The sequence below is a fragment of the Myxocyprinus asiaticus genome, chromosome 2, assembly GCF_019703515.2.
Source record: "Myxocyprinus asiaticus isolate MX2 ecotype Aquarium Trade chromosome 2, UBuf_Myxa_2, whole genome shotgun sequence".
Lineage (NCBI taxonomy): Eukaryota > Metazoa > Chordata > Actinopteri > Cypriniformes > Catostomidae > Myxocyprinus > Myxocyprinus asiaticus.
In genome coordinates, this window is record NC_059345.1 from 24258765 (window position 1) to 24285414 (window position 26650).

At 41.3% G+C, this 26650-nt stretch overlaps 1 protein-coding gene across 6 annotated transcripts in view; it reads left to right on the top strand.

Annotated features, from left to right (window-relative positions):
• svep1 (sushi, von Willebrand factor type A, EGF and pentraxin domain containing 1) overlaps window positions 1-26650 on the top strand; it is a 114935-nt gene that overhangs the window by 76653 nt on the left and 11632 nt on the right. The window contains exons 30-46 of one of the 6 annotated variants that reach the window (XM_051720794.1): window positions 1322-1492; window positions 1771-1944; window positions 2188-2307; window positions 3936-4112; window positions 4949-5033; window positions 6628-6819; window positions 10457-10624; window positions 11166-11841; window positions 11985-14704; window positions 14793-15021; window positions 15166-15321; window positions 15631-15694; window positions 15957-16130; window positions 16308-16484; window positions 19538-19732; window positions 22014-22184; window positions 25499-25594. In XM_051720794.1, the coding sequence (XP_051576754.1) occupies window positions 1322-1492; window positions 1771-1944; window positions 2188-2307; window positions 3936-4112; window positions 4949-5033; window positions 6628-6819; window positions 10457-10624; window positions 11166-11841; window positions 11985-14704; window positions 14793-15021; window positions 15166-15321; window positions 15631-15694; window positions 15957-16130; window positions 16308-16484; window positions 19538-19732; window positions 22014-22184; window positions 25499-25594 (5745 nt within the window). The remainder of the gene's footprint in view (window positions 1-1321; window positions 1493-1770; window positions 1945-2187; window positions 2308-3935; window positions 4113-4948; window positions 5034-6627; window positions 6820-10456; window positions 10625-11165; window positions 11842-11984; window positions 14705-14792; window positions 15022-15165; window positions 15322-15630; window positions 15695-15956; window positions 16131-16307; window positions 16485-19537; window positions 19733-22013; window positions 22185-25498; window positions 25595-26650) is intronic. The other 5 variants (XM_051720804.1, XM_051720822.1, XM_051720814.1 and 2 more) reach the window with 5 other exon arrangements.

A 26650-nucleotide genomic window follows, 5' to 3' on the forward strand; every position in this document is an offset into this window, starting at 1 on the left:
CTTACTCAGTCCGTCAAATTTATAACAGACATCCTTGTCTTGTGTGAGCATGTAGATATTTTGCTGCCATCCCCAGCATCCACTTTCAATCTGTCCAGGAACCCCAGTGCAAAAGCGATCCTCCATCAATGCAAAAGTTTCTTGAAGGAGAAGTGTTATTCCACAAAACAAACTCCAGCCGCTAGGCGGAACCAACACAAACAGAAACAAAAATGGCACCCAGCTTCCTCAGTTGAGGAACCAGGCAGTTGAGTGTATGTTCAGCGAGTCAATCCACTCAGATGAGAAACACCAAATGGCTTACTCACTCCAATGTATTTATGATGGACAGTGCTTTTTTGGGACACATAAATACTTTGCGACCATCCTTCGTATCTATTCTCAGTTTGGACAGAAACATCAGTGCAAAAGCGATCTTCTTTTGATGTAAGAGTTTCTTACAGTCCTTGAATCGATCGCGTTTCTCTCTTGTCGATTTCGCCAAATCTGGGAACAAGAAAATATTGTGATTCTTCCAAGAAAGCTTCCCTTTGCTCCTTGCCTCGCGCAACACGAGATCTTTATCGGATGATCTCAAAAATGTGGCCAGAATTAATCGGGGCCTGTCTCCCTCAGCCGATCTGCGAGCCGGGACTCTGTGAGCTCGCTTGATTTCCAGCTTATGACCTGTTATGTTGAGCAGACTCAGGAAGAGCTCATCTAGGAATTTCACCATATCTCTGCCTTCTTCATGCTCAGGAATTCCAACAATCCGTACATTATTCCTTTGGCTCCTATTTTCGAGATCTTCCAGTTTTTCAAAAATGCTTTCCACGTCTATTTTGGTCGCGAGTGGATTAGTGGACAATTTCCTTTCCGATGACTCCAGATTATCAATCCTTTTCTCAACATCTGCCACTCTTGTAACCAACTCAATCAAATGACGTATTACAGCGAGATCCTCCAAGTCAGCAACAACCTTCGTCAGCATCACAGACATGTTGGACAGTTACCGTTGAATCTCTCCCACCACGTCATCCAAATCGAGGCCTGGTCTGCAGGCCCGCCAGAGGTTTCAGCTTGAGCATGTAAGTGTTTTTTAATGTCTCCAGAGCCTGAGGATTTTGACTTCTTTGCCATGTTTACCTCACAGAACAAATATGTAACTAGGTGTATCAAATCTCACTGGATTACAACATGAAAATAATTAAAAAACTAGCAAAGTGTGCAGAGATCGTCGCTCACACGTCTGCTCCTCGCATGGCATCATGTGACCTCTGGTATTTGATATTATTAACACCACAGTGTGACATTTGTTTTCCACTGTTTTGGTTTTTGTTAGACTGCCCTCTGCTGGAGGCTTCCGTTCCTCAACTACGCTCTTCCAGTACAGCAGTGAGCCCAGGCTCAAAGGTGCAGTTCTCTTGCAGTCCCGGCTTCTATCTGGTGGGGGAACCAGTGCAGCAGTGCTTAAACAGAGGACAGTGGAGCCATGCAGAGCCAATTTGTGAACGTGAGTAATGTGAAAGCAAACATATACACCAGATGACATACTGTGCATGTGCGCTGGCCTTGAAAACACAAACATATTTTCAAAAGGATCTCAGCTACTGTACATACTTAAATAACTCACTTCACCTTGTTTTCAAATACAAGCTGTAACATAAAAGACACATTTATTCACCAACAGGAAAATACAAGAGTATACTGCATATACAGTACACACTTGTAATGCAATGCTCATTAATGTTACCCACTACACAGTGACTTGTCAATGTCCTTTCTCTGTAGGTGTGGAATGTGGTCCTCCCCCTGACCTGGAGCATGGCCAGTATCATGGAGAGGATTTCTATGCTGGTAGCTCAGTGGTTTATCAATGTAAACCAGGCTTCTACCTGCTCGGGGAGAGCAAGATGCTGTGTGCAAACAATGGCAAATGGACCACCAACCCACCTGCATGTCTGGGTAAGAGATGCACAGCAAATGTTGACAGAAACACTGAATAGTCTATAGGCCTACAATAGGTCTACATCAGAGTTATCAATCACCAGAATACACAGGTGCACCTGGAGCCTGGGATATCTTTTTACATTCTGTTTGTCTTAGTTCTCTCATTTACTCAGTCTTTATCATGTACACTTTGTGTTTGTGTGTGTATGTGTGTGTGTGTGTGTGTGTGGCTGTGTTGGTTTTTTACTCTTATTACAGATGTGGATGAATGTGCTCTGGGGTCTGAATGTGATGAACATGCTAGTTGCCAGAACACTGACGGCTCTCATATATGCACCTGCATACACCCTTACAGTGGAGATGGAAGAAACTGCACAGGTAATCAATGACGCTACAACTGTGGTACAGTCTATAATTTTGACAAATTGATAAAAAATTATTTTTACACCATTAAAACTGAAATGGTTAACGTTTATTTTACTCTTTATTTAGATTATCATAGTTTCAAACGTTAGTATTTTTATAATAGATTTTCATAGTTTAATATTATTATCTAATCAGCCAATCGTGTTGCAGCATTGCAATGCATAAAATCATGCAATCAGGACCTTCAGTTAATGTTCACATCAACCAACAGAATGGGGAGAAAATGTGATCTCAGCGATTTCGACCGTGGCATAATTTTTTGGTTCCAGACGGGCTGGTTTGAATATTTCTGTAACTGTTGATCTCCTGGAATTTTCAAGCACAACACTCTTTAGAGTTTACTCAGAACTGTGCCAAAAACAGAAAACATCCAGTGAGCAGCAGTTCTGCAGACAGAAATGCCTTGTTGATGAGGAGAATGGTCAGACTGGTTCGAACTGACAGAAAGGCTACGGTAACTCTGATAACCACACTGCACAATTGTAGTGTGCAGAATAGCATCTCAGAATGCACAACATGTCAAACATTGAGGCAGATGGGCTACAACAGCAGCAGACCACATCGGGTTCCACTTCTGTCAGCCAAGAACAGAAAGCTGCAGTGGGCACAGGCTCACCAAAACAAGACAGTTAAAGACTGGGAAAACATAGCCTGGTCTGATGAATCTCAATTTCTGCTGAGGTACACAGATGGTAGGCCCACTGTAGCCTCAGCTTTCTGTTTTACATTTACATTTATGCATTTGGCAAATTCTTTTATCTAGAGTGAGTTACAGTGCACTTATTACAGGGACAATCCCCCCCGGAGCAACCTGGATTTAAGTGCCTTGCTCAAGGACACAGTGGTGGTGGCTGTGAGGATCGAACCAGCAGCCTTCTGCTTACCAGTTCTGTGCTTTAGCACACTACACCACCAACACTCCTTGGCTGACAGAAGTGGAACCGTAGCTGTTGTAACCCATCCGCCTCAAGGTTCGATGTGTTGTGCTTTCTGAGATGCTATTCTGCGCACTACAATCATACAGAGTGGTTATCTGAGTTACTGTAGCCTTTCAGTCAGCTCAAAACAGTCTGGCCATTCTCCATTGACCTCTCTCATCAACAAGATGTTTCGCACCATTCTGAATAAACTCTAGAGACTGTTGCATGTGAAAATATCAGGAGATCAGCAGTTACAGAAATACTCAAACCAGACCATCTGGCAAAAACAATCATGCCACAGTCAAAATCACTGAGATCACATTTTTCCCCATTCTGATTGTTGATGTGAACATTAACTGAAGCTCCTGACCTGTATCTGAATGATTACTGCTTACACACAATTGGCTGATTAGATAATCGCATGAATAAGTAGGTGTACAAGTGTACCTAATAAAGTGTTCTGTGAGTGTATACTATATATATATATATATATATATATATATATATATATATATATATATATATATATATATATATATATTTCAGAAGTGCTATTCATTTATTTGGGTGTAAAAACAAATGAGGAAAAATTACTGAGTACAAAATAAATAAGTAAATTGACTTGAAGACAGTAATGTTTGTTTCTTTATCTCTCACTAGAGCCAGTGAAATGTAAAGATCCAGGTGTTCCCGAGTTTGGGCACCGTGAGGGCAGTAGCTTCATCATGGGCAATGATGTGGTATTTTCCTGTACAGAGGGCTATGAGCTAATTGGCTCATCTCATATGTCCTGCTCAGATAAAGGAATTTGGGAGGGAGCTGTCCCATACTGCAGAGGTGAACTCTCAGATAGGACAGCATTATACATGAACTTTATTGCAATAGCAATCTGATATTTTGTTTTTTTGTGTTGTAAGAAAAGTACTTTGGATCAGATTAAAAAAAAAATTGTAGCCTTTTTTTTATTTTTATAAAAATTATTCTGTATCAGTAGGATCAGCAAAGAGTATTGTCAGGAGATACTGTTTATCAGTGCTAAAGGTTGCTTTAACATGCAGAAATGCTAACACACAAAACTGTTTTGTTATAGAAATCCAGAACATTATTAATATAATCTATTAATTAATCTAATCTAGAATAAAAATAATTAAAATAGTATACACAATATATTGAACTAATGGACTAATGTTGTATTATAATAAGAGATACTGGAATGCAAATGGTTTTAGCCTCTAATTTAAATGTAGATGTAAATGCAACCAAGCCTCAGTGCTCTCACATGTGATTGGATTGAATAACTTGCCTGATAGAGAAATAGAGACTGTACTGTATATGTTGGCAACCTGATCAGATAAACAACTGTTTGTCTTTGTTCCGTCCTTGTTGCTGGAACAGTTCAGTGTTTCTGCATTGTCTGAGTGTTATCCTGTTCCCTGGCCAACAACTTGAATAGGCTTTTAATGCCTTGTAACCTTAAACCACTGCACACCAATCAAATTACATTTTGACACATTCTGGGTACACTCTTTTAACCTAGTTTTGTTTTTTCTCTTGACATAACTTAATTTATGTGATGATGACAATGACTGTCTGAATTTCAATTCATGCAGGTGAGCAGAATATAATCTGTTTGTTTGTTCTAATGATTTTCCTATTAAACTTTTCCCCCTTAGCCCTTTCCTGTGCTCCTCCCCCTCTCCCAGAATACGGAATACTGAAAGGGACAAACTTCACATACGGAAGCAAGGTGACTTTCAGGTATCACTGTCAGTGTTAGATGTAGAATCGGTTTCTGAGGTATTGTAGCAATTCTTTAGAGGGACTGTATTTGTAACAGTGGTGTGCAGTCAGACCCTTCAAATCCTTCAGAGAAGGGGTTACATAAATGGAGATGGAAATATTATTTATACATATATTCACTTAATAAATAAATCCATTAAAACACAGTAATGAACAACTTTAAAACAACTTAAAATTACTGTAGACTACCTTAAATGTTTTTGCATCATTTATCCTGTTTGGTGGAGTGAAAGCGGTCAGTGGCAGCCAATCAGAATGACTCATTATTGCGCTGTAGCTCAACATTACTGTGTCCACCTACACAGGAGATTTTGAAGGGTTCTGTAATTCATTTGTATTAGCAGAGAGACAGCAAATCTGACCAATCAAATGAATTATTTACACCTTGGGTCCTGGCTGTCAGGACTTAGGAGTCTGCACCTTCACAGCTCCAAGGAGAAGCACTTAGTTTCCCTTCCTCTGGCAGCGTTTGCGTCTCTACCCGATGCTGACGGTGAACAGCGCAACATGTTCCAGCTACAGACAGAGCATGCTGTCTTAAAATCCTTGGAGAAGTTACCTGCAACGAATCCAAATGATATTATTTTCTTAAATTGAACGAACTAATTGACAGCTTTCCTGTGCTGTGCGCAACCGCAATCTCAGTGAAAGAGACTTTGTTGTCACGATCGCGATGTCAGCACCTTCCAAATAAAAAGTTATGCAAGAAACACAACAGAACAAGTTAGACCAAAAATAGGCCTAAGAGGACTGTGAGGTAATATTACATGGTATGTGTGTATGTGTTGGCCTTTTTTTTTTCAGGGTTGGGGGGTTTGAAGGGGTACCTGGTTAATACACGGCACATCACTGATTTGTACAAGGGCTGAACGATTATTGAACGAAATTGCGATATGACATAGCATGATTATCAAACCGCAAAGGCTGCAATTTAATTAAATTATAATAAATAAGCGCTGCTCATTGCGCTTACTGTATATGCACAGCTCAGATCTCTGTAGCATTACTCAAAGCACACGTGAGCAAAGCGCATTAAATTACAGCAAACTAGATTCACTAATTGCCCATTTGTGTTATTCCAAATATGCTTGGCTGCTTATAGTAACTATCCAAATCTAAAATAACCTCAAAACACTGGGTTTTGTTGACAGAAGAGTGGATGAGAACATTTCAGAAATGTCTTCCTTCAGTGTACTGCCAAAATAAAAACTTCTGCGAAAATAAAGGCCAGCATAGCAATGCCGCATGCAGGTTCTGTATAGCCTATATTACATAAATATGTAATATATTCATATCAAATTATAATAATAATAATAAAAACCACGAGGACCTACCAAGTAGTGGGAATTGGGCATTCCAAATTGAGAGAAAAGGGGATACTTTTATTTTTTTTAAATGTTAATAATCATATCACAGTTCAAATCACAATATTTTTTAAAATAATCTCAATTAGATTTTTTGTCCAAATCGTTCAGCCCTAAATTGCATTTAACTGGAAAGAATGGGTTTTTTGTGTGTGTAGATAATCTTTGCATTTTCTGGTCTGCTGCAGTTGTGAGAAGGGCTATGTCCCCCATGAGCCAATAGAAAGCCAGTGTCAATCTAATTTGAAGTGGAGCAGAGACCCCCCTGTTTGTCTGCCTGTTACCTGCGGTGAGCCCCCTGCAGTAGATTATGCCAAGTATACCCTCAACGGAAAAGTCTACCTATCCACCCTAACATATACCTGCATGGAAGGATACAGGTAAAGTTTAATACTTTGCATCACTTAAAAAATAATGGCATTGGCAGTAGGAGAACATTTTTGTATGACAATATCTTTAGAAAAGTTTCCTTCATCTAGGGTGCTTATTAGAGGTAGGCCGATATATCGATTTAACCGATTAATTGGTGCCGATAGTTGCTTTTTGGTACTATCGTTATCAGCAAAAATCGATGCCGATAATTGGCAATAATTTTTTCATCATTACGTCTGTGGTGATGTGGCGTGGCCGAGCACCCAGTGGGCAGCCCACCTTCTGCTGCTGTTGTCCAGGGAAGCCCAGCTCGCAGCTCAACAACTTCCTGCGTCCAACCTCCTGGTGTACGTGGACTTGAGGAAGGCCATTCTGCAAAGAGTCGGCCGCAGCCCAGAACAACATCGGCAACAGTTCCGCTCACTGGACGCTTGCCGAGCATGGCCGCCCATGCGCATTCGCCCAACAGCTCCGTGACACCTGCCGAAGGTGGCTACTGGCTGAAGAATGCGGCGCCGAGGAAGTGTTTGATCTGGTGGTACTGGAACAGTTCATTGCCCAGCTACCTAAAGGAATGGTGGCGTTGGTCCAGTGCCACCGCCCGGCGTTGCTGGATGAGGCATCCAGCTGGCTGAGGACCATATGGCAGTGTATTCGTGGCCCGGCGAGCCCTCTTCTTCTCTCTCTCTCTCTCCCTCTCTCTTTCCTCCCTTCCCTTCCCCTCTCCTTCCCTTTGTCCTGTTCCCCGGAAACGGGGAATTCCTACCCCAAAACTGGTTCTCTGGTCCCGTGGGCCGTTCAGTCCTAACCCTCTCTGCCCTCCACCACAGGATGGTGAATCCTCTGCCACGGGTGTGGGCATGAAGCATGGGTCGGTCTGCTGGAGCTGCGGGAACCTGGGCATTTCCAGGTCCGATGCCCCACGATGGAGGTGGAGACATTGGTCCAGGTCCCCGACACACCACAGGCTGCCCTGATCGAGCAGGAGCATACTGGATACCTGTGAGTATTAAGAGGGGTACATATAAAGCTTTGGTGGATTCAGGTTGTAATCAAACCTCCATTCACCAAAGCTTGGTTCAATCCGAGGCTTTGGATACAAGCCGGTGGTTGAAGGTAAGGTGTGTGCACAGGGATATCCAAAATTACCCTGTTGTGATGGTCACTATTCAATTTCGGGGACAAAAACATCAAGGCTGCGGTTAATTCCCGCCTCACCCATCCATTAATCTTGGGAACGTATTGGCCGGCATTTACTACCTTATTAAGGGGAATGTGTGTGGATGGGTCCTGCAACAAAGTGTATCGGTGTGTGGTGTGTGACTCGCTGGCTGGGGAGGTGGAGACAGGGCCATCTACATCAGCTCCACATCAGGAGGATGTAAGGGAGTGGGAAGTCTTAGCTTCCCCAGCCCTTAGAGGATTCCCTGCTGGGGATTTCCCTCTGGAGCAGACATGAGATGAGACCCTTAGGCACGCCTTTGACCGATTGAAAGTGATTGATGGTCAACGCCTCCAGCCAGACAGTGCACTCACATATCTGTACTTTTTGATTATTAAGGATCAGTTGTATCGAGTGACGCAGGACGCTCAGACAAAGGAGGATACAACCCAATTACAGAAGAGCAGTCGGGAAATGTTATTCCTCATTATAATCCGATGGAGGGTCATTTAGGACAGGAAAAAACACTATATCGTCTGATGGCCCGTTTCTATTGGCTGGGCATTCGCGGAGATGTTCACTGGTGGTGTGCGGCATGCCGTGAATGTAATTTGGTGAATCCTGCAGCCACCCCAAAAGCGCCTTTGCGACTTTGGCGATGGTGGTTCCGGAGACGGAGGAGCTCGAACCAGAGGTGAACTTAAAAGCCACTGATTGAGTCACCCTGGTCACTTGCGGAGACCTCCTTTCCAGGTTGCCAGGGTGCAAAGAGAATTCTCCAACGTGTTCTTGCCTCTTCCCAGTTATAAGATTCTCATAGAGCACCATATCGAAACGACCCCAGGGGTAGTGGAATGCAGTCGTCCCTATCGATTACCCGAACACAAAAAAAAAAAGTGGTTCAGGAAGAATTAATGGCCCTGATAGATATGGGGGTAATAGAAGTATCCCACAGTGACTGGGCCAGCCCAGTGGTGTTGGTTCCGAAGAGCGATGGTTCTGTGTGGATTATAGAAAAGATCCCCTTAACTCCCATGTCCTGCAAAAAGACCACACCGTTCGGATTACACCAATTCGTGATGCTTCCGTTCGGTTTGTTCGGGGCCCCGGCTACGTTTCAGCAGCTCATGGACCAAATCCTCAGACCACACACTGCTTACGCCGCTTTTACAGTATTATTTACAGTAATGATTGGCAGCAGCACCTGCAGCATCTGAGGGCTGTCCTGAGGTCGTTGAGACGAGCGGGATTCACAGCAAACCTAAAGAAGTGCGCTATTGGGCGGGTGGAAGTACGGTATCTGGGCTTCCACTTGGGTCACGGGCAGGTGTGGCCCCAAATTGATAAAACTGCAGCAATTGCAGCCTGCCCAAGACCTAAGACCAAAAAGGAGGTGAGAGAGTTCCTGGGGCTGGCTGGCTATTATCGTATGTTTGTGCCAAATTATTCGACCATCACCAGCCCACTTGACTGACTGGTCTCTCTCCTGACTTCACTCTCCCTTTTATCTTGCAGACGGACGCATCGGATAGGGGGTTGGTAGTGGTACTGTCCCAGATAGTGGAGGTGGAGGAGCACCCCGTGCTGTACATTAGTCGCAAACTCTCACTGAGGGGACTAGGTATAGCACGATATAGGAGGAGTGTTTGGCCATCAAGTGGGCGGTCCTCACACTCCGATACTATCTGTTGGGGTGTGCTTTCACCCTTTATTCGGACCACGCCCCACTCCAGTGGCTCCATCGCATGAAGGATACCAACACACGGATCACCCGCTGGTATCTATATCTCCAGCCTTTTAAGTTGTAGGAGGTCCACAGGCTGGGGGCGCAGATGGCTGTTGCTGATTTCCTCTCCAGAAATGGGGGGGGTGTATGTGGTGATGTGGCCGTGGCCGAGTGACATCTGTGGAGAGCGAGACTGAGAGAGGAAGAACGGGGAGAGCTAGGAGGGATAAAAGGGCAGTCCGAACCACCGGAGGGGAGAGAGAGAGATGCACGTAGCAGCCCAGTGTGTGTGTGTTCATTAGTGTGCTGAAAAGCAATCCTTCGTGTGTTAGAAAAAGTGTGTAAAATAAAGATTTACTTGGAGCAAACCCCCCCCCCCCTTCCTCCTTCAAGACTAAGGAAGAGACCTTGTCACAACGTCATTTCAAAATAAGAGTCCCTGGTTTATACTTTAAAAAGTCCCACGTTATGCACCAAATCTGAATTTTTCTGGTTATTTTGGGGTATTTTAGTTGAACAATAAACTGCATCTGGGATTTTATTCATTTAGGACTCTTTTTCTGTGCCCGTCATAGTACTAAAGATTTTTTTGACATTCTATAAATTAATTTGAAAAACTATCATTCGATTAATCAGTTATCGGCCTTTCCCACCACCTTAGTTATCGGTATCTGCAAAATCCACTATCGGTCGACCTCTAGTGCTTATAAAATATGGATGTTAGTGAATGCATTGACACTGCTAGTTTGTTTTAAAGATTGCAGGGTGCCATGGAGCTGCAGTGTGAGGCATCAGGAGAGTGGGCATCTCCTCCCCCTGTCTGTGCCAGAGTGGACTGTGGCAAACCTCCTTCTTTGACAGGTGCTGTGATTAAGGGTGACAACTTCACACTGGGCAGCCGAGTCTACTATATTTGCAAAGAGGGGTAAATTACTTCATATACAGTATGTATCATTTGTGACAATAGCCTTGATCAGATTAAACTTGTCTGTATATATTGATACCAGTGACACCATGGACACTTTTCACAGACAGTGATGACGCATTTCCACCTTGATTTAGAATTGTAAATCTAGAACAAAAAGGTCTATTTAATGTAAAATTTACCATAATTTTTTTTGTGTTATATTACCCTTTCATTAAAAAAAGAAAATAGTGAACACTGCTGCAGTGGGGTTTCAAATACAACAGTAATAGCAGTAAATTTGGCATCTTTCTCTCTTCTGACTGCTGTAATCCATCTCTTTTTTTTCCTATAATAGTGGATTTTTTCTTTTGCTGTGGGAGCAAATGAGAATGCTAAAATAATATTTGCTGTTGTCTCACATTCACCGATATAGATTACTTCCGCGTTCCAAAGCTGGAAATGTGAAAAGGGTCCATTATTGTTATCACTAAATCAGAGAAATAATGGAGTTTTAGCACACTGCTCAAGAAATACTTAAATTCTATATGTCTTATTGTAGTTACACCTTGCTTGGCGTAGAAACTCAGGAATGTCTCCCAAGTGGTAATTGGACTCAGCATTCTGCCCAGTGTGCACCTCGGTCTTGTGGGCCACCACCCCCAGTTGACCATGCCTACCTTCCTGATATTGGACACCAGCTGTTTGGTGACATGGCTAACTACTTCTGTAATGATGGCTACACTGCTGGTAACAATACTAAACTTTTCTGCAATGCCCAAGGTATTTGGGCACCCCCAGAAGGCTTTGGTATTCCTCGCTGTATTGCCAACTTTTGCCAGCGTCCACCAGATTTACCTCATGCCATTCTGGACTCCATCAACAAACCAAAGTATGCAAGCAACACAGAGGTCAGCTACAAGTGTGAGGAGGGCTTTGTTCTCAATACAACAGGAACAGTGAAGTGCCTGATAGGAGGGGAGTGGACACCTTCACCTTTGGACATTGGCTGTATGCCTGTTAGATGCTCAAAGCCAGAGAGTATTGAGAAGGGCTATGTAAGTGGGAGCAATTATAGTTTTGGAGCTGTGATAGCATACAGCTGTGATAAAGGGTATTTCATTCGAGGAGAGAAAAGGAGGATTTGTAAAGCCAGCGGTGAATGGGGCGGTGTCTTGCCCACATGTCAGCCTGTTTCTTGCCCCAAGCCACCTCACTTGGCTAATGGTTTCTTCCAGGTAAATAGAATGCAATTTATCAATATAATAAATATCCATTGCATTTATACTTGCTGTTTAGGATATTTTTGAGTGGTTTAAATGAAGTCCTGTATCATTTTACATACATTATGAAATGTGTATGTTTATTTTTTTCTCCATAGGGCCAAATGAGAAACAACAGCTATGTGTACAGCAGTAAGGTGACCTACATTTGCAATGATGGTTATCGCCTGACTGGGAAGCCTGAACGTATATGCATGGCTGACAAACAGTGGTCAAACAGAAACCCTCCTGTTTGTGTCCTCCTCACCTGTCCCACCCCACCTGATGTCAAAAATGGACGCTATCATGGCTCCACCTTTGAGGTTGGCAGTAAGGTAGAATTTGTCTGCAACGAGGGATATGAACTTATTGGAGATTCTACATGGACATGTTTAAAGTTCGGAAAGTGGGACAAGAGCACAATCCCACTTTGTTCCCCTGTTCAGTGCCCTGAGCCACCTTTAGAGGAGAACCATCTCATACTGCATGGATTGGATTCTGACTCTGGCATAGTGGAGCTTTCTTGTGAGGAAGGCTATGTTCTTCATGGTGCACGGACTCTTCGTTGCACCCCATCCCAGGAGTGGAATGACTCTTTCCCTGTCTGCAAACAAGTGTTCTGTGGCCCTCCTCCTGATGTTTCCTTTGGTGACCCATCCGTTACACTGTCCTACTTCGGGAGTGTCGTGACCTACTCCTGCATGGATGGCTTTACTCTGCGGAAAGAAGCTTCTGTTGGCTGCCAGGCAGATGGAACCTGGAGCAAACCTTATCCTGAATGCATTCCTGTTGAATGCCCACAGCCTGAGGAGATTTCAAATGGAATTGTGGACGTTCATGGTCTCATGTACCTCAGCACTGCCATTTATAGCTGTAAAGCAGGGTATGACTTAGTAGGTAACAACACTGTGCTTTGTGGTCAAAGCGGGTTGTGGATAGGAGGTGTACCTGTATGTCACCCTGTTAAGTGTGCTGCACCCAAGGAGATTCCCAATGGCTCAGTTAAGTATTCAAAGCTCCAGTTTAGCCAATCTGTTACATATTCCTGCCAGAAGGGATATCGCTTACAAGGCCCAGAAACACTCACCTGTCTGGAGAATGGAGAATGGGACCAGGAGGCTCCTTCTTGTGCGCAGATCTACTGTTCTCCTCCTAAACCTATTGACAATGGCTTTGTGGAAGGAAGGGACCGTAAGTTTGGGGTCACTATCTTTTATAGCTGCTTCCCAGGCTTCTTCCTAGTTGGTAATAATCATCTCACTTGCGAAGAACATGGTTGGTCAAGCTCTGAGCCCATATGTGCTCCTGCTGATTGTGGCCTGCCTCCACATATTGATTTTGGAGACTACTTGAAGGCCAGAGACCATTTAGCAGAAGACAAGACACATACAGACCAACAGTTACCTGTAGACAATAGCTTTTTTCATGGGTCCATGGTTCAATATCACTGCCATGCTGGGTATGAAATGAACGGTGGCATTGTGTTGATGTGTCAGGAAGATGGAACATGGAATGGAACAGCCCCTGTGTGTGCTCCTGCACAATGTGAGACACCGCCCAGTCCTGAGTATGGATCTGTAACAGTAACAAGTAGTGCACTCGGCAGCCTTGCGGAGTACAGTTGTGAGGAGGGTTATGAACTCAATGGACAGCCCATCCGACAATGCATTTCTGGCCGCCAATGGAGCATTGAAGCACCTTACTGTTTTCCTATCTCATGCGGTGATCCTGGAGGCATTGCAAATGGTGAGGTGATTGGAAAATCCTTTCACTTCAAGGCAGTTATTCACTATGAGTGCCATAGTGGGTTTGTCCTAGAGGGTGTGGAAACTAGAACTTGCCAAGTTGATGGAAAATGGGACAACAAAGCTCCATGGTGTAAAGCAGTTTCCTGTGGTCGCCCTGTTGTTTCAAAGGATGTTTTAGTGAGAGGAGATGACTACACATTTGGCAAGAGGTTGTTGTTCAGCTGCAATCTCGGTTTCGTCCTACAGGGAGCACCGACCAGTGTTTGTTTGCCCAATGGCAGTTGGAGTGAGACTGCTCCAAAATGCCTCCCGGCCAACTGTGGTCAACCACCTGTAATTGAAAACGGTAGAGTGACAGGCAAAAATTATGGTTACAATGGCATGGTTAGGTATGAGTGTGACATTGGTTACATCTTGACTGGAAACCCTACTCTAATATGCAGAGGTGATGGACTATGGGATGACCCCCTTCCACGGTGCGACATAATCACGTGCGACCCACCTGAGGACATTAGCCATGGTTACCTGAATGGATCAAGCTTTAATTTTGATGATATTGTGGAGTACATTTGCTTCCCAGGCTATGAGGTTGTTGGCAGTCCAGTTTTACGATGTTCTGCTGAAGGAATCTGGCTAGGAGAGGTTCCCGAATGCAGACCATGTGTATGCAGTCCCCCGGTGCTGAAGTATGGCACTGTTCTTGGCCGAGACCACACCTGTGGAGCTAGCATCTGGTTCCGATGTGATGAAGGCTATAAAACTCTTGGCCCCACAGAGGCCTTATGTGACAAGGGTGGAGTGTGGAGTCCAGGAGTACCTATCTGCAGCAGAGGGAGATGTACCAGCCCTCCCCCAGCTGTGCCTAATGCTGTCGTACAAGGTAGTGCTGCCTACTCCATTGACACAGTCACCTATCGCTGTAGGCCAGGCTTTCATTTGAAAGGTTTCCCACATCTCTCCTGTGGAAGGTTGGGCAGGTGGGGGGAGCCCAATCTGAACTGTGAACCTGTTTCTTGTGGTGTGCCTCCTTTGTTCTCGAATGCAGAGACTGTTGGAATGGTGATCACCTATGGCAGCAAAGCTCAGTACAGGTAATTTGTCTTGTGTTTGAATAAAAGCTAAAGCTGAGATGTTTTGCTTTAAGTACCTTGAACTAATAGATGTTTCTATCTGATGCAGGTGTAAAGAGGGTTATGAATTAGCAACAAAGACAGACTCGGTTATCTGTCAAAGTGATGGCACCTGGTCAAAACACAGTGTTAGGTGTCGACCTTCACCCTGCAGCCTACCTGCCAACCTCACCCATTTAGTTGTCACAGGGAAGCAGCTCACACCTGTAGGGGGCACAGTCATAATCTCCTGTAGACCAGGGTACTATCTTGAGGGACCTGGATTATCTGAATGTGCTGTAAGTAATGTGCTGAGTGTTTGAAATATTTGGTTACATGCTGTGCATTTGCTTTTTACGTCTGCCAAGTCAAGCGTCATTTGATGAAAATGTTGTCATTAACAATAATGTCTTAAAATGTTATTTCTCTCTTATTTGATCCAGCTCTTTGGCAAATGGTCACCACCATTCTCTTCAAAGTCCTGTGTGCCTGTCATTTGTGAGAAGCCTCTCCCCATTCTCAATGGCTTTGTTGAGGGCAAGAGCTACAATTATGGAGATATTATTAGTTACACTTGTCTGCCAGGATTTGAACTGCTGGTACATTATTTTATATGTCAGAAATTAATTTGATATTATGAAAGCTACATTACTTATATTTACATTACCAAAACAGCAGGGATAGTTCATCCAAAAAGTTTAGCATCATTTACTCACCCCTCTTGTTGTTCCAAACCCGCATGACCTTCTTTCTTCATTGGAACACAAAAGGAGATGTTAGGCAGCATGTTAGTCTCAGACATCATTCACTTTCATTGCAGCATGTATTTTGCAATAGATAGTCAGATGAATGTTGGTCAGCCAAGAGCAATCTTTATATCATTCTCTTTTCTCATCACCCTCTTTTAGGGCGACTCTGTTCAGACATGTCAGTATGATAAAACATGGAGTGGAATTCAGCCAGTGTGTGCTGGTAAGAATTTTTCAGAGGAACATTACATAATAAATAAAATTATCCTTTCAAGTTAAGGGGAGAGTAACAGGGGAAAATAGAGATGAGATTTAGCCTTTGAACTAATCAGGACAGAACAACACAAGCACAAGAAAAAATATCTATATTTTATACATAGGTAGTTGAACTTGAAATATATTGGCACCCATATATTCTTTTCTGTCATTTTCACACATTAACTCATCCTAATTAAACAAACATATCCATTGTCTCTTGTTTTTAGCTGTGTCCTGTGGTCCTCCACCAGTGGTGGCCAATGCAGTTACTGTGTCCAGTGGTGAGACATACCAAAGTACTGTCAGCTATATGTGTAACTCAGGCCTGAGTTTGGTTTATCCACATAACATCACTTGTCAGGCTGATGGAACATGGAGCTTACCACCACCAGCATGTGAAGGTAAGAATGGACAGTCACTGAAATTGTGTGTATATGTATCAAAGGACCACAGTATAAGTTTCCATTTCAGTTTCTCCATTTCAGTTTCTCTATTTCACCTCCCCCCCCCCCCTCTCTCTCTCTTTCTCTTTCTTTCTTTCTTTCTTTCTTTCTTTACTAATGCACGCACACACGCAGTCCCGGGGGGCTGTGAGAAGCCAACAGTCTTATTGAATGGAAAGTTGCAGGAACACAACCTAGCCAGCGGGCGTGCTCTTGAGTTTCAATGTGAGAAAGGCTACACGCTGCAGGGAGAGTCTCTCGTCATGTGTTTGGGAAACAGCTCCTGGAGTTCATCGTTCCCTGTCTGCAAACGTATGTCAAGCAATCTATTGTGACAAACTGTAAAGAAATACTCTATGAATGAAGGGCTTGTCCATTGACCTATCATCTACATTTAAAACGGTATATACCCTCTATAAAGAAAACATGTAATACAAAAAAGTTAGAGAATACATAATGAAGGACAGAACCATTGTTTTACTCTAGTTTTAAGATTGTGTGTAATACTATAGGTTCAGAGTTAATTGTGTAATTTAAAAGAATGCTTTTTCCTAAGGCCCATTGATATTGCCTCAGCCTAATTTGCTTGTTTAAGTTAGTTATTTGTTTATTGATTTATTGACATTTTGCTCACTTGCAGTCTAAAAATATGCATTCCTTTCTCTCTGCAAACATTGCAAGACTTGTCAAACATTCCGTGATAAAGGTTTCACACCCAGGTCAGGCTTTTTTTATGCCCTTTGACACTGAAAGAATGCAGTTCACATTGCAGTGCAGGGAACATGCAAATGAAACTTGTATTTAAAGGGGTCGTAAAGTGCTATTTTTTTTTAAATAATTTTATTATCTTCCCTGAGGTCCAATGATGATGTTATAAGAGGTTTTTTTGCACCAAAACAGTCACAATTTAGTAATATATGATCATTTTCCACCCTGTCTCTAGCACTCTGTCTGAAATGTTTGGTTTTGTCCTATGCGCCTCCTTAAACGTAAACGCCTACTGTTATGATTGGCTAACATCGTGCAGCCTCGATGAACCTCGACATTATAAAACAAAATTGCAGGGTTTACACATAATGCACATCCAACACATTGCATCTGAATATATTAAACTGTTCTCAATCTCAAGCGCAACTGTTAACACTCAGCACCATAAACTATCAAACAGTCATGACATTTGAAATATTCATGAATGAAATGGATTACTTACTTTTTTGAAGTGTTTTTAACTGCCCCACCCATCAATAACAGTTCCATTACAAAGCTTGAATCATATTATGATGGTTCTAAAACAATCGACGCTGACATGAGCCAAAAAAAAATGCATCATAGTCCAAAGAACGGTGTAATGACTAGAGGAAGCTGAAAATCGTTTCAGCGATGCATCGCGATTCATACTCAAACGATTCTGAATCGATTCTCAAAAGAATCAGAATCGATTCTGAGTTCAGTTTAAATCATGGCCTAGCAGCTGCGCGCGCCAAAGACAGATGCAGAAACAAAGACGCGAGTCAAGCGCATACACTAAAGTCAAGTGCACAAACACGACTGTTTGCAGACCAGCTGTATCAAACTTATGACCATTTGTGCCCGAATGAAAATACGATCCCAAAATTCCTTCACAAACCTACGCACACAGCAACGGGAGAGTTTATTCGTGATAACAAGCCAACAAACAACATGAAAGACGAGCTCGCACCCATTATTGCACTGATTTGCACACAACGGGGGAAAACACAGAAGAAAATAATGAGGCAGCGGTTCGTGAGATGTTGGTGATGTTTTCATTTAATTCTTTTTTTATTTTTAAAAAAAATTTTTTTATGCCTTTCTCTGCTCTTGCGTGCTCTCCATTTCATTGGCTTTTGCTTTATTGCCGGTCACTTGCTTGTCAGGACAGTGCGCACACCTGATTTGAAATCAATCGTAGCTTTTGCGACAGGGTCGTGCGATCTTCTACTCGCAGAGCAAACAGATGGAACATCGCATACGAGACGCTTGACACATTTCTGAAGCAACAACTGTGCTATTTAAACCACTTTACTATCACCTGTGCAGGTGAGGAGAGGACTCTCATAGAAGCAGATATATCTCTCATCCTGGACCAGCAATTTCCAGTTGTGGTTAAAAATTAAAATGAATAGCATGGCATAGATTCATTTTAAATAATAATTAAATACTACTAAATGATTTACAATGCTTAAACAAAAATAAAAATAATATAATATAATCAATTGAAGTAATAGTATTCAGTGTGTTTTGATGGAGAACCAATATTTTTTTTCTTGTGCTTTTAAGAGATTTTGTATAAGGTTCTAAAGAAAGAAAATGAAAAACTGAGATACTCTTTTAAACTATAGAACCATTTATTTAATCTTGTGGATATTCCATGTTTGTTCACAGCTCATACTGAATGTAAAAGGCCAGTTTATGTAATGGGACTCATTCTGATTTTTTAAAACAGCTGTTAAATAAAAAGCTGAAAGGGAAATAACAGAGTAAAAAATTAATTTTGAAGAAACTGAAAAAGAAAGAAATTGAAGGACAAGATGCATCGTGATGCATCGAGAATTGTTTTATAATCGAATCGTTACCCTTTGAATCGTAATCGAATTGAATCGTGAGGCCAGTGAAGATTCACACCTCTAGTAATGACGCAAACACATACTGAAGTGCACATCGCCGGAAACACATCAAAACGGTGAAAGACGTCCGTCGTCAAATACGTCCTACGTTTACATACATCAACAATTAAAAATAGCGCAGATGTGCGAAAGAACGCATCAGCAAGAGGCAGCAGCTTCTTTCTTCTCACTTTCAGTGTTGTAACTTGACACCGCATCTTTTAAAAAATGCAATATACATGGCAGCGTTCATAGAGTCTATGTAGTTCATGTTCATATACAAAATAATTCAAAATAGTCCAGATGGGTCTGCTTAGATGTTATGTTAGGAATAGTTAGCCACGGAAGGCCTGCGCTCTTGACTTGAATCGCACACCAGTGGGCGGGGTCAAGGGTTCGATGACGCATGTTGTGGGATATGTAAATACAAATGAGCAATGTTTCAGGACATCACAAACAGACAGATTTCAATACGAGATGTTTCAGCAGGGTGGCAACTATAAATGCTCTTTTTAGACTGGGGAGGAAGATTTGAGTTCTGAAATGTACAGTATGTTTTTATAGTACAGTATTAAGACTCTTATGTCTTAATATCAAAGAAAATTTGATTCTCCATTTCATGGAAATCATTTTATGTTCCTGCATAATAGGTCTGCTTAGCCATTTTATCAACAAAGCCATGCACAATAAGACAAAATAGCTTAAATATACACAACTCAAATCATATCCCCCTCCTCACAGCCAAATCATGCCCCCCTCCTCCTGGCTGGACTGGTGTCAATAGCAACACTACACAGAAAGTTTTCCTGGTAGGCCAGTCAGTACCAGTCAAGTGTCCTAAAGGTCAACGGGTCAAAGGTAACCAGGCAAAAGGGACCGCCACCTTAACTTGCAGAAGTGATCAGACCTGGACCCCCATTAGTGCAGTGTGTGAGAGTGAGTACAGACTTTCCTTTTATCCATCTTTACACTATGGTATTTTTCAGTTGCTTTAAAGGGCTAAAATTAACAACTTCAATGAATTTAATGTCCTACAGATGTTGCACAAAAAAGAGGGAAAGGTACATGCATCCCAATTCGATATGAGCATATTGTTCTTGTTTTTCAAATTAAAACATACTATTGAAGGAGGTTTAAAAACTTTTTATTAAAATGCTGGAAAATAGAAAATGCACTCAAATCACTCAAAATAGAAAGAGACTCTGATATATGTCAGATACTTTAATTTCAAGCTAGCACACAACCTCCAGATAGCCTGCACAACACTGCTCTAATATTTTTAACACATATAAGCATCTTTCTGGTGCCCTCTCTGTCCCCTTGATAAATCTAAACAGGATGTACTGCAGAAAACCCCCAAACTGCATACAAAATTTGCATATCAACAAAGTGTAGAAAAAACAGACTTTCTGATTTAGGATAGCTTCATGTTTTTGCCATGTTTTGGTGGGTTAAGGCACTTCTATTTCTCGTAACACTCTCAGGCACAGCTGCTGATTACAGCTGTGTGAGGTATGAAATTTGGCCAATGGTTCAATGTCTTTTGTTCCTCATTTAGTGCTTACTCAATTTTGAACATAAATTTGTAATGAATCAAAACCAATACATTCTTCCACAAAGTTTTATTTGCAGAAGGTTTAGCCAGGTATATGAATAAAAATATCACATCTATCTGGTATTTCAGTGATTGTGTGCTCTACTGTTCTTATTGCATGGTATCTCCATAGCACTATCTGTGTTTTTTCAGAAACTTTGCTTAATCAGCTGCAGTTAGCTTTTGTCCCATTGTTTCTGCATGATATCATTTAAAATTAAACAAGCCTACTCTCTCACAGTCAGTTAATGTTCCTCTGCTGCGTTGCATTATTTGTGATATTTAAACCTTTGGTCATTTGCATGCTGGCTCTGAAGTTTTTCAGTATGATATGTGTGCTACTTAATGTATGTGGTGACTTGCTTGCAATGTTTACATTTACACATATATCTATTAGTGCTGTCAGTTGAATAAAATGTCTAATCATGATAAATCTAAATGTATACATCTTTTCCTGTCAAAACACATTTATTTATTTCTTAGGCAATAAAACAAAACAATATGTAACAATATGGCTCAGCGGTTAAGGCTCTGGGTTACTGATCAGAAGGTCGGGGGGTTCAAGCCCCAACACCGCCAAGATGCCACTGTTGGGCCCTTGAGCAAGGCCCTTGACCCTATCCGCTCCAGGGGTGGCGTATCATGGCTGACCATGCACTCTGACCCCAGCTTAGTTGGGATATGTGAAAAAAAGAATTTCACTGTATATGTGCAAATGTATAATGTGTGAAAAAAAAAAAAAAATATATATATATATATATATATATATATATATATATATATAAATATAAAATAGCACAAATTCAAGTAACATTAAATGTTTCCCAAAGTCTAAGTGGAAGTTTGACTAATTGGAAGAACTAGTCTCCCCACATATGTTGCATATTCATAGCAATAGGCATTACATTTGTTAAACTCTCATCCTCCTCAATATTAATCAGCCGGCAGTCTGTGGCTGTCCACTTTGTTTCAACCCTCCCAACCAGTGTTTATGTTGTTTTAACGGTAAATGCAATAATCGTGATTAAGAAAAATGTACACCTTAAACTTTTTTAATTAATCGCCTACATTAGCGCGCTAATTCTGGCAGCTCTAATATCTATATATAATTTTTTCCCTCTGTGACTGTTTTGTGGGCAAACTTCAAAGCTAATTCAAGTAGTTCTTGTCTGAAATTTGGTTCTTACATTGTGCTAATAGATAGATTTCACACCCCTTATCTCACAATGTCTGTAGCGTCAGTATTATCAGATATGAGAGGATATAATATCAAGTGCACTGCCTTGTGTGTTGTGAACTTATATGTTCATACTCTATTTAGGCTTTCTAGTGGTTGGAAATTTTTTTTAGCCATTGTAAAAAAAAAAAAAAATTAGTCCTGTATCCAAAAAGTTCCACAGAAGAAAGAAAGCCATACTGGTTTGGAGAGACTTTTAAAGGAATAGTGAACTATTCCTTTTAAAGAGACATCCGTTTTTGTACATGGAGCAACCAAGAATGCTACTTCATAATAATTCCTGAAAGACCCACAATGTTCTCTTTAGTTCTTTAATGGACTGCTTCATCCTTGCTGAGAATTTTCCTTTCTAACCAACCGATTTGGTCCATTTTGATCATACACAGGGGTGTCCTGTGGCCCACCTCTTTACGTGTCAAATGGGATTGTCCATGGGGCAGTGTTCCAGTTTGGAGATGTGGTGGTGTACTCATGTTATGCAGGCTACACCATGGAGGGTTCTAGCAGGAGTGTGTGCTTGGAGAATAGCACTTGGACCCCACCCCCTACCTGCAAAGGTAGCAGTAGGAATTGCCCTTCAATCCCACCTGGCTGTGCCTTCAAAGGCCTTTCCTTCATCTTTACAATTATTTTTGACTGGGCTTGCACAAACACACATGAACACAAGCACTGGCTGTCTGGGCACTATAAGCAATAGTGTTTTTACTGAAAATGACTACAAAGCAACACTGCTAGTCAATGGCTTCAGATTTAAAAGCCCTGTGAGGCATTTTTGGTGTCAAAAGTCTCAGTACACTAGGGCCAGAAACATTCTTTATCTAAGTATGCATAACCAGATGAGAGGACTTGGCCAATGTGTGGTCTGTTTGAACCGGTTAACGTGCATTCTTGCATTCCTTGTGGTGGTAGGAAACCTCAGTGCTCAAATTTATGCCATTAAACTGGATGTGTTATTATTCATGTGGATAAGAATGTCAAAAGAACTGATACTATGGTACCAAATTGGTATTAAAATTAAAATGCTGTAACAATACCAGACATTCTGCAGTACCGGTAGTACCAAGTTTCGGTATCCGTGCGCTTTATCATTGATTACCACTTGCAGATGCAAATACATGCCTAAACAGTCATATACAATTCAAAATGTATTCAAAATACCCTTGGCTAGTCATTAATGTAGAAAACACAGAGAGTTACGTCTAAAGTGAGTGCAAGCAAAATATCAGATCTGTGCATTAGGACGTAAAATAAAAACTAAGAAAACGATTATAAGCAATACAGATTAACAGATTATTACTGACTGTTTACTTGTCTTTAATATTTACTTTAAATTATGAAACAATGTTTACTTAAATTACAAATTAGTTCATTTTAGTTTTTGCTGTGGTATCGAAACTGTTATGAATTACGTGAGACACATTGACACAATGCACAAAACCAACCTTGCTTGGCTAAAAGCATCTGCGTTCACGTACCTGTGTAGATTATTTTTCGACCTTTATAATAAATGTAATAATAAACTTGAAATAAATTTACTTTGTAATAATTATTTTTTTTTTTATAAAGTTCCTTTAAAGGTTACACTTTTCAAGGCACTTTACATAGTAAAAACATATAAATGCATATTAAAAAGCAGATGAAAATATACATAAAAAATATACACAATATCAACATGTAACTACCATTGCATTAAAATAATAGTAGTGATATTAATAATAAAAAAGAATACAAAATACAAAGATAGGAAACCAATCAAAGAAAAGCTCTTCTAAAAAAGTTATAAGATTGGATTATGCATACAAAACCCCAAATGTCTATGCCCTTTCTGTATGATAACTATCCCAGGCTAGTACTTGCCCTAAATCAGCCAACATTAAAATACACTGCCTGTCCCAAAAAAAAAGTTGCAGTTTGGATTTAAATAAACAGATACATAAGAGCCTATGATTGGAACATTATTGCAGTGAATAATATGTTTCAGCTGGCAACAATTCTTTTAACCCTAACTGATGCAGTGTGTAGCTTCTCATTTCTTAACCAACCATGTTGGAAGATTTATCCCGTGGTTGTTAAAAAGATGTTACTGTGTTTCAGAAGTGGCAAATTATTATCCTGCATCAAGCAAAGAAAACAACTAAGGAGATTGCTGAAATCACTGGAATTTGGTTTAGAACTGTCCAATGAATTATTAAAACCTAGAAGGATAGTGGTGAACCGTCATCTTCACGGAAGAATCTTGAATGATCGTGATCAGAGATCACTAAAACTCTTGGGGAAGTCACATCATAAAAAATCGACAGTAGAACTCATGGCTATGTTTAATAGTGAAAGTAAGAGCATTTCCACATGCACAATGTGACTAGAACTTATAGGATTGGGACTAAACTGCTGTGTGGCCACAAGAAATTCACTTGTTAGTGAGGCTAATTGGAAAAAAACAACTTCAATTTGCTAGGGTGCTAAAGCAATGGAAAAAGGTCATGTGGTCTGATGAGTCCAGATTTACCCTATTCCAAAGCGATGGGTGCGTCAGGGTAAGAAGGGAAGCTCATAAAGCAATGCACCCATCATGCATAGTGCCCACTGTACAAGCCTCTGGAGGCAGTGTTATGATCTAAGGGTTGCTTCAGTTGGTCAGGTCTAGGCTCAGCAACGTTATGCGGCAATAAAATGAAGTCAGCTGCCTACCTGAATGTACTGAATGATCAGGTTATCCCATCAGTGGATTTTTCTCTTCCCTGACGGCACACACATATCCCAGGACAACAATGCCAAGATTCATCAGTCTCAAATTGTGAAAGAGTGGTTCCGGGAGAATGAGGAATCTTTTTCATTTCCATGAATTGGCCACCACAGAGTCCTGACCTTAACCCCATCGAAAGTCTTTGGGATGTGCTAGAGAAGACTTGACGGAGTGGTTCGACTCTCCCGTCATCAATACAAGATCTCGGCCAAAAATGAATGCAACTCTGGACAGAAATAAATATTGTGACGTTGCATAAGTTTGTCGAAAACAATGCCACGATGAATGCGTGCCATAATCAAAGCTAAACGCGGCCCAATGAAATATTAAAGTATGCAATATTTTTTGGGCCAGGCAGTGTATTTAGGCAATAAGGTCTGAGAAGCCTTTTTATTTTGTATATACGGACTAGCTAAAAGTATTTAGGATGCAAATTTTCGTTAAACATAATTTTATTAAGCAAATGTTTTAAGTGCCATCCTTCTGCTAGAAGATTTAGTCCCTTAGACGTAAACAATAACAGAACATGTTCTCTATGGGTGCTGTGCAGTGATATACACTGTTAGTAACTGTAACTAGGTGAACAAGTGTTTTGCATGATATATGTTACTATTTCATGTAGTTTAGCATGACTGGTAAGCTATATTAATCATTCAGAATCCAGGAGCAGAACTATCCATTTTATGATAGCCATTGAATAACAGAGTTGTCCCATACTTATAGATTTTATAGAGATGACCTTTGGTAAGGATGCCACTGTTTTCATCAAGTCATGACTGATGAGCTATGAAGTGCTTTCCTTTTTGGCATGCTGATGCTTTAACTCCGATTATGCAAGAATCAACCTCCTCAGCCTCTCTTTCTGTCTTTTGATTCTTTGGGCTCGATTGGTTTGGGTGCTTGTTTAAACCAGATCTTACCAGTGAAAGTTCACAGAAGTCTGAACATTCATCTAACATTTGGCTTTTCTTGCTGCATGTTTTGTATGTGTGCCATTTTGGAATACTCGTGGAGAGTTTCCATACTCAAGGAGAGCTGCACTGTGATTGTACCATTTATGCTGTTTTAGAGATTACATGATTTTACTCAGTGTTACCAATCATTTTTCGTGATTGTGTGTTTGTACAGCTGTGTGTTGGCTCCAATGTCAGAATGGAGGTGTGTGCCAAAGACCAAACGCTTGTTCCTGTCCAGAGGGATGGATGGGCCGTGATTGCGAGGAGCGTAAGTCATTCCAACGTACAACACACACACATATAAAACATTAAATATTAAAATGGTCACTGGAATGGCCAATCTCTTTTTGTATCTCATTCTCTCATCTCCTGTCTCAGAGTTGCTCCTGCTACTCTCTTGCTCTCTCACACTAACAAACCGTCAGAGATAATTCAACAGAAGCTAAAACCACCTCCTATCTGTGGTCTCCTCCTTCAGAAATATATAACCCTCGGGTGTGGTGCATACATGTGTGAATTTGCATGCATGAATTTGTGGGAAATGGAAACAGAGTACGAGCTTGAACACAGATGTTGGTGTTGCACAGTGAAACAACAATGAAGTAGCATAGTGGCTCCAAAAAGTGTTTGGATGCTTAAGCCACATTTGTGTTTGCTTGTGAATGTCTTTGCATTATTTAACAAAACATCAAACAAAGTTACATTTACTTAATTTGAAAGAAATCTATCTATCGATCGACCGACTGACCTTCCTACCTACCTACCTACACACACACACACACACACACACACACACACATATATATATATATGCACACACCGATCAGCCACAACATTAAAACCACCTGCCTAATACTGTGTAGGTCCTCCTCGTGCTGCCAAAACAGCGCCAACCCGCATCACAGAATAGCATTCTGAGGTGCTATTCTTCTCACCACAATTGTACAGAGCAGTTATCTGAGTTAACGTAGACTTTGTCAGTTCAAACCAGTCTGGCCATTCTCTGTTGACCTCTCTCATCAACAAGGCATTTTCATCCACAGAACTGCCGCTCACTGGATGTTTTTGGTTTTTGGCACCATTCGGAGTAAATTCTAGAGACTGTTAAATCGTAAAAATCCCAGGAGATCAGCAGTTACAGAAATACTCAAACCAGCCCATCTGGCACCAACAATCATGCCACGGTCCAAATCACTGAGATCACATTTTTTACCCATTCTGATAGTTAATGTGAACATTAACTGACCGTATCTGATGATTTTATGCACTGCACTGCTGCCACACGATTGGCTGATTAGATAATCGCATGGATGATTGTTGGTGC